Source organism: Ochlerotatus camptorhynchus, unplaced genomic scaffold (genome assembly GCF_037179485.1).
Source record: "Ochlerotatus camptorhynchus isolate MF236.1 unplaced genomic scaffold, CSIRO-AGI_Acam_v1.1 ptg000391l, whole genome shotgun sequence".
In the NCBI taxonomy this organism is placed as follows: Eukaryota; Metazoa; Arthropoda; class Insecta; order Diptera; family Culicidae; genus Ochlerotatus; species Ochlerotatus camptorhynchus.
In genome coordinates, this window is record NW_027040878.1 from 65018 (window position 1) to 80264 (window position 15247).

Below are 15247 nucleotides of genomic sequence, written 5' to 3' on the forward strand. Positions count from 1 at the left end.
CTATTGAGTAATAATAAATGAACTCAAATATAAGTTTATTTTCATTGAGGTTGCTTTTATGCGCCTTTAACCATTTCATTTTCACAAGCGTTGATAGACGAGTGGTCAACATACGGGCCCCGTAATCTCAACGTCCATGGTTCGGTTCCAGTCTGCTCCGTTTTATTATTTTTTTGCCAACTTGGTCAACGCCAGGATTACTCAAAATTGAGTTTTCTTCTTTAACTTAATTTTACCTAGCCCCACGGAAGCCACGTGATGAGTGAAAGGAACTCAATTTTGGGTACTTTTTTCTTACCGTGTAGACTGAAGCAAGAAGAACCAAACGATCCGTCAAACGCTGAACCAAACGAGCAAAGTAAATAAACATTACTGTTCGCTCAATTCACCAGAAAGGAATATTGTTCTCAATGGTGAAAAAAGTTTTTAATTATTTTCACAAAAGATTTAATATCTGTTATTTATTTATTTATTGTTTATTCAATTAAATACATCATTAGTGATAAAAACCATTACGAATCGAAACGTTTTATTTAGTTTTATGGTAATAAAACTGATTGCAGTGCAAGTCAAACAGTAAATATGACAAAAATTATACTGTCATGGAGCGACTGCCATCTCTCGTCTTCGCTTTATTTTTTGCAAAATGTTGCCACGCACTTCATTTTTATTCAACTCCGGTCGAACATTCAAATTTACTCAACAGCATTGCAGCACTGTGTGAAAGTCATTTGAAGCCACACGAAGAAACATGGTTGCCAGTAACATTGCCAAAATATCTATCAATAACCATGCTGCTGTTTTGACAGAAATTTGCGCGTCTCTATCAACGTCTCTGGTAGAAACCAGTGCGCAAAACATTCAGGTTCAATGAGTCATTTTCATATGAATATGAACAGCCATCCGCCTCATCATTCACTGCCTTGTGAGAGTCTGAATGGTTGCGAAGTAAACGAGTCACTGACAGCAGAGCACTCAGTCAGTAGCTCTGTCAGCACGTTTATTCTTCCGTGATGGTACCCAATCTTTGTTTTGCATGACTGAGCGTACATTTTCTATAGAAAAATGCCCCAATTACATGCTGTGTGAGGAAGGCATGCGGTGTACGTCGCCTGTTCATGAGTGATTGAATGTTTTTGTTGGCTCTTTAGTGGACCCTACACGATTGCTTTTATTGACAATAATCGTATTGTCAATACATACTATATTGACGTCAATATATCGAGATTGACAATATTTCTGAATTCACATCATCAATATTATTGTTAATAATTCCCCTTCGCGTCAATATATTGATGCGTGTGGGGTTTGCTTTTCATTGCCTCGTCCTTTACCGTTTGGTACATACGGTCTGGATAGAGCAATGAATTGAATAGAGCAGTGATTTCACACTCAGCCTGACCAGTAAATAATTTTTCGCTCTGTTAGAAACCCCGAATGTTGGGTGGAGTCGAGGGGGGCGACACATCTAAATCTCAAGTTTAGATGCTCAACAAATCTCACACTAGCGAATCAATCTTCGAAAAATCTTCTTTCATTTGTCGCATCTGTTTGCATCGTGCTTCATCTTTTTCCAGGAAATCTTCAGAATCGTCATCAATCTTCTTTCTATCTACTCAGCGTGCGCGCAGCTAGCCACAGCAAAACACAATCTGTTCTGCATTATAGATAGAGTCGACCCCCTCGGGTAGAGTAGTCCATTTCCAGATCGGGGCAAGTGATATTCTCTTTCGTAGTAAGTCTTTAGGTATAGGTGAGCTCTCAACGACTCTCTGATGGCGGTAAGCTCCAACTCGGATTAACCTTGAACAGTCCCTGTTTGAAAGATCTGCACAATTTTTGTTTAGAGTCATGTTAATTAACTCTAATGTCGACATCAAAGCAGTCAAATATTCTTGTTCGGGATTTAATCCGAGGATAATACCGGTTGGAGCTTACCACCATGAGTGATTATCGTGTTAGTGATTGTACGGAGATAATTGGGTTTTCCCGTTTCGAAGGTTAGTTGAAAGCCGGCTTGCCTGATCCGTAAATCCTTTCTAGGACATTTAATTGACTCGCCCGTAGGAGAGTCTCAACCAGGCAAATTTACATTGTGCGTGTGGTCTTGTGGTTGAGCAATAACCAGTCACATATTATTTTAATATACAGAGATGTATGAAAGTGTTTTATCGCCTATCAATTACAGCATAATTATTCATACTGTGTGAAATTTGTTTATACGGTGACATTTTTTACGTTATAACTTGCTACTCCTTAAAAATACCTCCATATAACATATTCTCCTAGATTGGAATTCTATAGCATAACATAAACCTAATGGTTGTATCTTAGCATTTTGTAGTCCAAATTGAGAGCGTTAAGTTATATTTAAGCTCTATAACTAGCTTGCTGGTTTTATTCGGTACAGCGAATCAAACAAAACAAAAACCATGGCAACCTGTCAAAAAGTCAACATTCCAAGCGATCCTCTTATTTTCTCTTGTAATCAAGATGTAAGAAATGATTAATGGATCCACTAAAAGCTTTTTCAATACAAGGTTTAAAGCCATGATGCCAATACTGGCCATCTCCAACCGGATTTAGTGGAACTGTCTGCGTTGTTTTAAGAAGGGTTCGTGGATCTTTCGGAAGTGTATCGGAAAGCCGCTTGTTCAATATTTCAAAGAGCTCCTTCACCGCACTGTGCCTTATGTTATATGATAGAGCCCATAACTGTAGATCCTCCAGGAGTTTTATATTGGCGATCGTCTCATCTTCATCGTGGTCAAAAGCACTGAAGGGGTTTCCATTTCATGTATCTTAATAGATTTATTTTTTTTTTTATATTGGTGGCAATTTTAAGAGTATTTTTTTGTTATTGTTGTAGTATATTTCTTATCTGTGAATCTTAGGCCTCTGATAAAGATTGAAGCTGTAATAAGGCTTTAATGAAGGTCTAAGACTGCTTCATGTTTTATATCGGTCATAAAAAGTATGCCATAAAACATAATTGTATTATTTTTTTTTGGTTTTATTCCACAGTTATAGGTAGTGATACAGAACCACCGTACAGCTACCGTTAAAACTATGAAGTCTGAGTTGTAATGTAGTAGTCATGAAACAGTTTTATAGATGACTTGACGGCCTGATTTTATGACAAGCTCACAAAACCGTAATACAACCACAGGCTGCAAGGGATGCTATGATAAAACAATGATAAAATAAGAATAAATCTTTCAAGCATTTAGATTGTTACTTGGGTCATTTACGTTATTACCAATGTTCTTTCTGAAAGGAAACAACAACTTATGCGCGAAATGTCCCGAGTGTTACACATAATAAAGTCAACATTTGTGGCTCCTGTTTTGCATTAGTGTCAAAAATCACGGCTTCAAAAAGTATAAGGCTAAAGCGAATGCTAAGAGGTAATGTAAACGTTTGAAATATTCCGATAACTTTGAGATTTGGACGTAATTGCTTTTGTAAACAAACACGTCAATCACCGATTTCTCGCGAATAAAAGCACAATCTTGCGAATAAACTATACCAAATGATAGAGGAATCATTCCTCTACCTGTTTGCATTGTTAGTTTTTTAGATTATGCTTTAATTCGCGAGAAATAGTCGAATGACGTGCTTGTTTACAAAAGCAATTACGCCCTAATCTCGAAGTTTTCTGGATATACGATTTAGATGTGATGTAAACCGCCCCCCTCCCCCCTCTCCCTTCGAGTGGTGCGAGTATCAAGCGACAAAAGAAAAACTTGTGATTTGTTCCGGCCTTATTGGCAGCGATCTTAATGTGTCCGGATTTTTTCGTGTTCAACCTTTATTCGACTTTTGACTCAGGTGTCCTATTTAATTAGTTCAATAGCTGCATCAAACGTCTACACAATAGTGTAACTAGCTTATGCCCAACAGTTAACCCGACAACCCAGTAGTAGCAAGAGACTCCTTGATCTGGGTCTGATAGGTAATAACATATAAAATATAATCGATCATAAACAAGCAGTACAAAGTGCCATGGGGTTCATTTGGTAATGATCAGTAATGCGAATTTGTAATATTTGATTTAATGATAATTTGATAAAATCATTGATATAATTATTACTACTCTCTGTTGCCAAGTGAAAGAAAAGGGCATCTTTCGAAACCCGTGATGCGAGTTCCACTGTTTTTCTCTTGACGTGACTCTAATACACATGCTCCAGTATCTGCGAAGCTTATCAATAGCCATTTAGAAAAAAATAGATCTCGTGACACTTTAAATTGTCATCCGTTTCAGTCGATAGCTTAGTTATCATCTATAAGGTGGTCTTTCTGGAAATTTCGGATCATCTGACACTCATATCCATAATGTTTAAATATTCGTTTAATATGTTCATGCTTCTCACAACCTAAATACTATTATCACTTGATAACATACAATATATAAATCTAATTCGAACCGTTTCGTTCAATATCACCTCTCATCGTTCCAGTTGAAGGAAGAACCCGGAAAAAATCAACACCACCGAAACCTTTCGCCACTTATCTCGAGAAAAAAAAGTACTTAGAGACGAAAACAACTACTCCCTAGAGAATATCTACAAACAGATCAGTTCCACCTCAGTTAGTTTCGTTTGGTCCCGAATTGCAAATGGTTCAATTTGTTTACTCTATCCGTTCTAGGCGTGTGTATTTTACGAGCGTTGGATGAAATCTATCTGCCAATTCCGATAAGCACCTCCCAAATGAGTAGCATTTCGTTGTTTCGCTTAATGTACTCCCGCCCATCAACAAACGGGTTCTGCTGTTTACAACAAATTAGCAGACAGACAGATTGCATTGATTTTTCCCCTTTTCGCGATGAGGTGAAGGCGATCGAGAGTGGAATTTATTTTTGGCAGAAAACGCAAACTCTCCCTCGCTAATTGAGCGTTGTTTTCCTATCGTTTCCGCATAGTATCGACTTTTCCGAAATTACTCGTTGTTTGTTTGTTTGTTCCTTGAATCTCTTGGTTCTATGAACCGGGGGGCGTCTGTTACGCGTTGTTTGTTTTCAGTAGTGAGAAAAAATTCCTCCAAAAATATACATGCTCATTAATCTTGGCCTTTGTATTTGCATTCCGTGCGTGGGTGCCCAATTTGGCAGTTTTAAACAAATGGTTCACCATCAGCACGGTTCTTCCTTAAAATCAGGTAGCGGTATATTCATTTTATGAAGGCGACTCGGTTTAAAAATTTCAGTTACAATTTTCATACAAATATATACATCCTTCCAATCGAGTAAAACTTCTTTCCCTAATCACATTCCTTAAAAACATAAACCTAATCCTTTTAAAAATCTAGATAAATTGCTTCAGCAAAGAAGACACTTCCTAGGCTTATCGCTTCGTGCACACGTGTGCTTCGTGTGTGTTCTTTGTTTAAATGTTGTTCGTATCAATATTGGAAATCGCTCTTCCCTAAGCCTATCGTTCCCAAGAAGTGAGTGTGCGATTCATCATCAGTAACTCTTGCTTAAAACCGCTAAGTAGACTAACTGCTAGAATAATATCTCCACCGGCGTTGGTGGATGGTAGGTGGTGGTGGTGTTCGGTGTCTCGATTCTCCCATCGCCATCCTAGGTGGATCCTATCAGGAACCAGGGAAGGACCACCGTGACGGCAATGGCCGCCACGCAGGTCGCACACACCACGATCATGTTCGACAGGTGGTGCTCGTTCTTCTCCTTCAGTTCGCTGTCGGTGATCAGCAGCTGGTCTTCGCAGGGGTCCTTGGTGAATTCCAGCACTTCGACGTCGTACCGGAACTTGACCTTGGACGATTCTCGTCGCCAGAAGAGGTGACCGGAATCGCGACGCTCCAGGCACCAGATCGGCTCTTGTGGGGGGATGGCTGGAATGATAAGCACAAATAAAAGCGATTATGAGCATGGGCGAACAATGGGTCATTAGCGGTGAGGGTAAGTCAAAGTCATGGTTTAATGTGCATCGTATTTGGAACGAAATCAAGTTCGGTAGATAATGCGCTATAAGCTGTTATTATGGACTTATGGCTACCAAATCGGCAGTGGCCAAAGTTTGTTGTTGCAGCCAAAATTAAAATAAATAGATTAGCTTTCAGGAATTTCAGAAAACCAAAAAATATGCGTCAGATTGTCAGTGAATCAGTAAGAGGTTGATTCAAAAGAAGGGTTATTTTCACCAATACTTTTCTTAAGTATTATAACCAGTGTTGGAAAAATATCAAAAAATCAAATCTCACCAATGCCCTAGATCACGCTTGATTTTCGTAGAACAAACATTTGCGGTTGATTTTGCAAACTGTGATATCGCAGCTTGGAATATCGAGCTGACAAAACTCACCAACTGCAAATCTCACCAAACTGTGGTGAGATTGAGTTTAATGGTTTTTGCTTTACATCCGAATGCAACCGAAACTTCCATAACGGCTGGCAGCAGTCCCTTCGTGTCTGCCATCGGTGAAGAGTAAAAAGAGATAGCAAACTATGTTTTCTCTTTCTAAGAAAACGATGTGCAACGGAATCATTTTTGTGTCGAGTCAAGCTCAGCTTGATTTTTGCATGCTGTGAACAGTCTCACAATATCAAAGGAGCTTGTAAAATCAATATCAAGCATGATATGTTGATCCAATATCACGCATGAATCACGTGATATTGAGAGCGTATGAAAGCGGAAAAATATTACTTGATTGATGATTTTGCCAACACTGATTATAAACATTACAAACGCTCACTAATTTTTCCTGAACTTATCTGAAGTTCTCTAAATTTGTTTAATAATTCAGCAAATTTTCTGATACACACACTTAGAAATCATTACCGTCTTAGATAATTTTTACCGAAATTTCAACAGCTGAACGTTCCGTAAAATTTTGACCCTTATTTCAAAAGCTGTTTCACTAAACTTTTATTTCAAAACACTGTCAGGCTTGTTTAAATAATTGAGTCTTGCCATTGCGGTGAAGTTTTTCATGCTTTGAAGCGAGGGGAACGACTCTATCTACGCTGCAGAAAATATTGTGTTGTGCTGTGGCTAGCTGCGCGCACGCTGAGTAGATAGAAAGAAGATTGATGACGATTCTGAAGATTTCCTGCAAAAAGATGATGCTCGATGCAGTAGATGCAACAAATGAAAGAAGATTTTTCGAAGATTGATTCGCTAGTGTGAGATATGTTGAGCATCTAATTTTGAGATTTAGATGTGTCGCCTCCCTTCGCTTGGAAGCTTTAAAATGCCTGATTTTAACCGAACAGTTCAGCTGTTGAAAGTTCGCTGAAATTTACCGAAGTCGGTAATCATTTCTAAGTGTGCATATTCATAATTCTCTGAGGATTCTGACATTTTCTGATCATTCGTAGAATTCTTGGAATACCCCATAATTCCACGGAACTTCTTGTAAGTCGCTGGAACTTCGTTGATGTTCTCTAATCAACTTGGCTAAATTTTCGCATATTTTATGTTCTTGAAATCCCCATGATATAACCACCGACGAACCGACATGACACTGGAGCATTTCGTTTGTCCGCAATTAGATTTGTCAAATGAGCGATTTGATCTGTCCAACTGGCGATCAGATCTGTCAAACGAGGTGAGACGCAAATCAGGTCAATATAAATTTAACGTGTGTTCGTGTCCTTGCTCATGATATGTCGCGATCGGATGAGTAGATGGCGGTAGTGTTTAACGTATTTTTAATATGGCGTCTTGGGCAAGATGTTTAAAGTAACTTCTATGAGCTGTCACGTCGGTTCGTCGGTGATATAACACCCTTAAAATACTGTCACGTTTTACGGGTTTTCATATAATTTTTATCAACGTTTCAGAAATTCTCTCGGAGCTTTGCTGAAGTTTCCGGAAATTCCCTGCGTTTCTCGAAACTTTTTTAAGGTTTCTACAACTTCCTCGAAATTATTTGAACTGCCTTTTGATTCTCTGATCTGTCTTGATGTTCTCAAAGCTTCCCTACAGCTCTCAATTCTATTGAAGATCTCGGTTCTACTCGGAAATAAATGGAATTCCCGTAAACACATTTAAATTTCTCTGAAATTCTCTGGACTTCTATGAAATTCCTGAAATATTTCATAAATTCTTTGAAGGTCTCAGTACTTCCCTAAAATTCTCGGAACATCTTAAGGGTTCTCGATTTTTTTCCAGCACATCATAATTTTTTTCAAAATTTACGATTATAGATCTTCAAACTGCTCCAAAAGTCTGGACTAAAGTTGCGGGAACTGCTCTGGAGATCTGAAATTCCCCAAAGAGCTTTAGATCTAGCATTTCTGAGGTGCTTAGAACTTCTTAAAAACTACAAGGAACAGCCCAGCCCTATGGGGTTGTACGCAATGGTGACGTAGGACTACGTGGACTTATATAATAAATCTTATTTGTAAACTGCAGCAGGAGCTTGTGTTTTGTGTAGGAGTTGGAATATGAGCGGGGTTCTCTCTGTTTATAATCTTTAGTATGACGCGCTTGACATAGATGGCCCACAATGACTCACAAAGAGCTACTGATTCCGATCAATAGCGGTGCGGCTTCTTCCTCCTTCTATGGATGCTCAAGTCGGATGCAGCTCGCTGCTTGCAGACAGCCTTTCGTTGTATACTGGAGAACACCACCACTCAGCACGCGGTGATTAAATAAACACCGTTTAGTGAGACCGGATGGAATTCAACTTTGAAATCTGTGTCGCTTTTCACTGGCAATCGGTGATAATTTTCATTCGTGCAATTTTCAATAGTGACATTTGACATGCGTCGAAATATTTCTGATCGATTGGTGATAAAATTATTGAAATTGGTTCAGGAGCAGCTGAGTTATTAACGTTCAAAATCTTTCATAATTTTGTAACATGTTCCATTTTCGGTTTTCACAAAGTTTACCCCCATATAGAAATCACAGACGCAGTCCTACGTCAAAAGTAAAAGGGTCTGTGCCTAGGGCCACGAGCGGAAGCGTGACGTTGGACCGCTAGTGGACGGAACAGATGTGTTAATCATTTAGTTCTCAACTCTTTCCGTTTTGGAATTGGTGAAAAGGGCCGGTTGTTTTTCAAATGGTGGCCACACCAGTACAAGTCGATGCCAATCGGAGGACGGCGGCCTAGTCATGCTACCTATTGCGGGAAACCTTTTCTCCGGTCGATGTGGGTGCTTTCATCGTTGTCTTCGTATTGGTGCGATTCGGGCTGTTCCACTCATACGTCGTGTCCGACGCTTATCCGTTCGTTGCTCGAAAGCAAATGACGAAGAAAACGATTTTACTATCGCTGCTTCTCTCCTCCCTTCCTTTCATTGGTGAAATGGTGAGCGGTCCACCGAGCATTGAGCTCGCTCATGTGAGCATGCGCAATGTGTCGTGTGTTCGATTTCCGCTCTATCGTTGCGTCCGTGGTTAGGATTTTTCGTTACATGTGTGAATTTTGATTTTTTTAATGTGATCCCCAGTATAGAAATTAAAGACGTAGTCCTACGTCAAGTTTTCTATATTTCTCAAGTTCGCTTGACATCTGTGAAGTTCTCTGAAATTCTGGGAACTTCATAAAAGTTCCTGAAAATTTTCGGAGGCTTAAAGAACCACTTTGAGGTTCATAAAGCTTCCACTAAGTACCCCATATTTTCAGCGTGTTAACTTCCCTTATGTTCCCGCAGTTTGTTAATGGAGCTTCACTGAAATTCTGACCATTTCCTTTCATTCCTTAGAACTCCTTCAAAGTTCCTACAATTGCTGTGAAGTTAATGAGACTACAATGAAGATCTCTAATCTTTCATAAAGTTAATTACGAACTTGAAATAGATCGTTATTTTTTTTTTTCCTTAATTCTGGTACTTTGAAAATTTTCAATATCTTGAACTTGTACATGGAATACGAAACTTCAAGCCATTAAATATGTTTAGATCTTGGACTTACTCAAATTAAGTAAGTTTTTTTAACTTTGTTGAATTGAGTAATTAAGTAAGTGTTGAACTTCAACATTCAATGGATTTGATTGCTAAGCTGATTCTTTAAAACTGATTGCCATGTCATGGGTTAAGTGCTGGAAAAAAGCGATTTTTTCAAGGCTTTTAAAAAACTTTTTTATTAAAGTTAAAGTTCTGGAAAAAAAAACCTGGAAAACACAGGTAATTTTGTTTTGAAAAATGAGTTGACATCATGTAGATTAGAAAGACGATAACAATTCACAAAGAAATGATGATCAATCTTGTAATAAATTCACACTAGAAAAGTTAAAAATAGTGACTGATTACAAGAAAAAGTGACTTTAGTGACTTGGCCTTGGCTTGAAAAAAAAAATGACCAAGTCACTACAAAGCGTCTCAGCTACTAGCCCTGTAAGCATCATAGTTAAGGTACACCGGGGAAAGTTGAAACGGTACGTGTAACTCTTAGCGGAAGTGAATATTCATTGTAGTTATTTTTAAGAGGCATTGTGTACTACCGCAAACTACTAAATTAGAAATAATCTCAGTGATTATTCACTTCACCTGAGATATACATCTACCGTTTCAACTTCCCCACGCCCTTTTTTCTCTATGATGCACGGTATATGCAGTTAGGTTAACATCCAACGTCCCTCCTTCTTTACATATTCTGCACAAAACAAACTTTCTAAGTCCCGCCCCTGACAGGATTTCCCACCGTTTTTTTATGAATGGGGCGGGGCAGAAAGTATCTATTGTGCAGAATATGTAAAAATGGATGGACTTCGGATGTTAATCTAATTGCATATGTTTGTACTAACTGTATGTCAGTTATTAGATTATCTGCTTGCCCATCAAGCTGTAAGTTCGGTTTTCTTTTCGCTCGCTCTCTCGAGTCGTTCGGTGTTTTAAGTCGGTCGTTGCTCGTGGTACCCGTTGCAAGCTTTTGCTTTGGCTAGCAACGTGTCGTCAGTTCTCGCCTCTCTTGTGGCAGTCGCTAAATCGGCGGTAGTGGAGCAACAATTGAATGCCTCCACTCACCCGTTGAAGAAACAAGCCTCGCAAGAAAGCTGCTGCCAGCAACCACACGGAAAGGTTGCTTCAGAGTAATCCGCTCTCGGCACTCCCCGAAGAAGTAGATATAGATCCAGTTGAGAAACGGGAAAAAGTGCTTCCACTGTTCACCTCGACGAAGGAACTCGCGTTGCTCAGGAATGAGCTGGCAAACAATCAAATACATCCGTTGTTCATGCTGTGCAGCACGGGGATCAAAATCTTGAACTCGACGCTGGCGGACTACAACGCTGTTGGCACTTTTCTTCACGACGTCCCTTTCGTGGTCTTCCAAATCTCCCTGTTGCGGAGATTAAAGCGGAATTGGAGCACCTTCATCTGCAACCAATAAATATTTTTCCCATTGCGAGACGTGATGAAACCAGTGCATTCCGGAACCAGTTGTACCTGGGAGCAGTATCGCCCTCGGCACCGAGCCGTGACACAGTGCACTAATTGTCTGGCATTTGGGCACGGTACGAAGAATTTTCACATGAAGGCTCGTTGTGGCAAATGTGCTGGGGCTCACTGTGATTCAAACCATCTGGGAAGCGACAGGAGATGTCCCAAGCGAGCGGCCTTCATCCATATCCGTCAACATGCTTCCACGGGGAACCAACCTGGTCGACACCGCAATAATCGTGCTTTTATAGCCAACATGGACACGTTTCCAGTACTTCCGGCTCGTCGTATGGTCCCGAACCTAGCACCGCTTCCATTAAACCAGCGCTCCCTCCGTTACGAATCCAACATCAGATCAAGCGGGTCCCAGCCACCGTTCAGTTCAGCATCGCCTCTCTGCCGCTGCGGCCCAGCCGAGCCATGGCTCTACTGCCCCGGGATTATCGTACGCCCGTGCTGTGTCAGGTGAGTCAGAAGAAAATTCTCCACTCACAAGCGACGAACTAGTGATCCTCGTGACTGAGGTGATCATAATCTTATGACCCTCGTATATGGACCTTGAGGTCATCAAAATAGCCTACTGGAATGCTTGCTCGCTCAAGTGCAAAATCATTGAGTTCGTTGATTTCCTCAATGAACATAGCATAGACATCGCCGTCATCACCGAAACACACCTGAAGACGGAGATAAATGTTCACCTCCCCGATTTTCGTCTCGTAAGACTAGACCGGACCAGCTCCTGCAGAGGAGGATTTGCTATCGCATTAAGGAGAAATATTGGCTGTCGACTGCTACCGAGTTTCCAGCTGAAGATGATCGAAGCGGTGGGTGTGGAAGTCTCCACTCCTGTCGGCCCTATTACCATCATTGCGGCCTACTGTCCCAAACAAGCCACCATCAGGAACGGGTCGGCAGCAGACCTGCGGAGAGACATCATCAGACTAGCTCGACGCCGTGCGAAGTACATCATCGCTGGCGACCTGAACGCCCAAACACCAGGCTTGGGGCAACAGTCGACGCAACCAAAACGGCACAATCCTGAACGACGACCTGCAAGAGGCTCACTACACCATATTAGCGCCGGACTCTCCCACCCGCTGGAGCCGGTCTGGCGTACACTCCACCATCGACATCTTCGTCAGCAATATGGGAGACAACATCTCGCAACCTGTGACCCACCAGGAGCTGAGTTCGGACCACTATCCGGTGGTGGCCGATGTGGGCTCATCCGTCAACCGATTCCAAGCTTCTCGACGCAACTACCATCGCGTCAGCTGGGATCAGTTCCAACACTGTGTCGGCTCCATTGTCGACTACGGTATCCTTCCGGGGACGCCCGAAGACGTTGACCGGTGTCTGCATTCCATCGAGGAGGTGATATCCCGGGCCAAGGAACAACACGTGTCAGTATCCAGATAGGTGAGCAATACTCTGAACCGTGACAGATCTACCAGATTCCGTAACATCATCCGAAGGCAGTACCAACGCTCTGGTCTGCCTGTCCTTAAGATCCACTGTAATCGCCTAACAAAAACCATCCAAGCCAGGATGATGGACCTCAGAAATCAGGACTTTGCTAACAGGATCCGCTCTCTTCCAGATTGTGCTAAGCCCTTTTGGAAACTAACCAAAATTCTTAAAAATAAGCCAAGACCCATTCCACCACTGACCCCACTGGATAGTCCCGGCGACCCAGTGGTTCATCTGATAACTCCTGAAGAGAAGACTGCCGCCATAAGTCAACACTTCGTCAGCTCCCATAATCTCGGACAAAACATCGTCAGCCCTCATGAATCTGAGGTTGCTGAAAATGCAACCAACCTCCATCAGATTCCCAATATTTTTTTCCGAGGAATCCGAGATTACGACTGACGAACTGTTGGCCTATATCAAATCATCTAAAAACATGAAGGCCCCAGGTTTCGACAACATCCTGAATCTGGAACTCAAACATTTGAGTTCCAGATTCTACATCCATCTGGCACTGATTTTTAATCTGTGCTTCCGACATGGCTACCTCCCCTCGTGCTGGAAGTCAGCTAAAGTCATACCCATCCGGATACCTGGGAAGGATCCGTCCTCTCCTTCAAGTTATCGACCAATCAGCCTTCTCTCAGGGTTATAAAAACTGTTCGAAAGAGCACTGTACCACCGGCTCCTAACATCTGCCGATGAAAACAACTTGTTACTCGAGGAACAGTTTGGTTTTCGGAAAAGTCGTTCGACCGTCCACCAGCTGACTCGAGTAACAAACATTCTCAGACGGAACAAGTCTGTTTCGAAAACATCTGCCATGGCGTTGTTGGACGTTGAAAAAGCGTTCGGGCATGGTGGTTCAAATTGCAGCAGTACGGTCTTCCAATCCTATGAAGATAATAAACAACCATCAATCGCGTAGGACGTTCCGAGTCTCTCTCAATGGGATCACATCGGATGCTTTCAACATCGGTGTTGGGGTTCCACAAGGAAGCATCCTTGGCCCTATTATATTCAACCTACGATATGCTGGCTCTCCATGATGGTGGATCGTTATCTCTGTTCGCAGATGACACATCCATCGTCTTCAAGGGTAGGGTCATCGGAGCTCTAACTGCCAAACTTCAGGGAGGCCTGGACGACCTGTCTTGATATTTCAACAGCTGGAAGATCCGTATCAACGTGGCAAAGACCCAGGTCATCGTTTTTCCACACTCTAAATCTCCCAGACTTGTTCCGTCGTTGAATAATAAGATCTCCGTATTCCACGTATTCCGTACTCCACGGACCGTATTCCACCGTCTTTCGTCAAGAACTGTGCAGCATCGTTGGCCACTCCCGTTATGTCTATTTTCAATCGATCGCTTGGGGATGGCGTTTTTCCGGATGCCTGGAAGTCCGGTAACATGCACAAAGTGGAAAATTACCGAGCTATCTCGATCCTGAACTGCTTGGCCAAAGTTCTCGAAAGTCTTCTGCATGAGAAGTTGTATCCAGCTGTTCAAGCCATAATCTAAGAGTTTCAGCATGGATTCATGAAAAAGCGTTAACTTGATGACTAAACGAACACTCATATAGGTAGCATCGCGAAGCGTCAGCAAGTGGACTCCATTTACATCGACTTCTCTAAGGCTTTTGACAAAGTCCCTCACGACCTAGCCATTATGAAGCTAAACCACCTGGATCGTTTGTTGGTTGAAATCATACTTATCATCCAGGAAGGCTTTCTTTAAGGTACGCGATTCCAGATCCGAGGTATTCCATATACCATCGGGGGTTCCACAAGGGAGTCACCTAGGACCTCTCATTTTCGTTCTGTTTATTAACGACGTGTGTGATATGCTAAGTTCCAGTAAGTTGCTATATGCGGATGATCTTAAGCTGTACCGTGTGATCAAAACGATCGTGGATTGTTGCGCACTACAAGCTGATATAGAGCGATTGTCATCCTGGTGTCAGATGAATGGAATGCAAGCCAATGCTGCCGAATGCAAAGTGATTACCCTTACCCGCTCTCACTCTCCAATCATTTTTGATTACTCTATGAATCAATCGCCGCTGGAAAGGGTTAATGCCATTAAGGATATTGGGCTCATCTTGGACAGCAAACTACGGTTAAGGCCAACTCTATACTAGGATTTTTGCGCCGCAATACTGCACAATTCGACGACGTTTACGCCCTGAAACCGCTGTACTGCTCTATGGTCCGCAGTGTTCTTGAATATGGAGTATATGGAACATGGAGGAGATGTTCAGGGAGCACGTTGACAAAACCAAAACCAAGTGCAACATCTTGATAAGATCACTGTATCCACTCATCAACAGGAGGTCTACTCTATCCCTGAAAAATAAACTTGCTGTCTACAAACAAATCATTCTTCCCGTAATAGAATACGGGATGCCAAT

The 15247-nt window shown here is 41.7% G+C and overlaps 1 protein-coding gene across 1 annotated transcript in view; it reads right to left on the reverse strand.

Annotated features, from left to right (window-relative positions):
* Positions 1–4338: 4338 nt before the first annotated feature.
* LOC135710564 (uncharacterized) overlaps positions 4339–15247 on the reverse strand; it is a 46678-nt gene continuing 35769 nt past the window's right edge. The window contains exon 3 of the mRNA XM_065233179.1: positions 4339–5862. Coding sequence (XP_065089251.1) covers positions 5588–5862 — 275 coding nt within the window. The 3' untranslated portion in view covers positions 4339–5587. The remainder of the gene's footprint in view (positions 5863–15247) is intronic.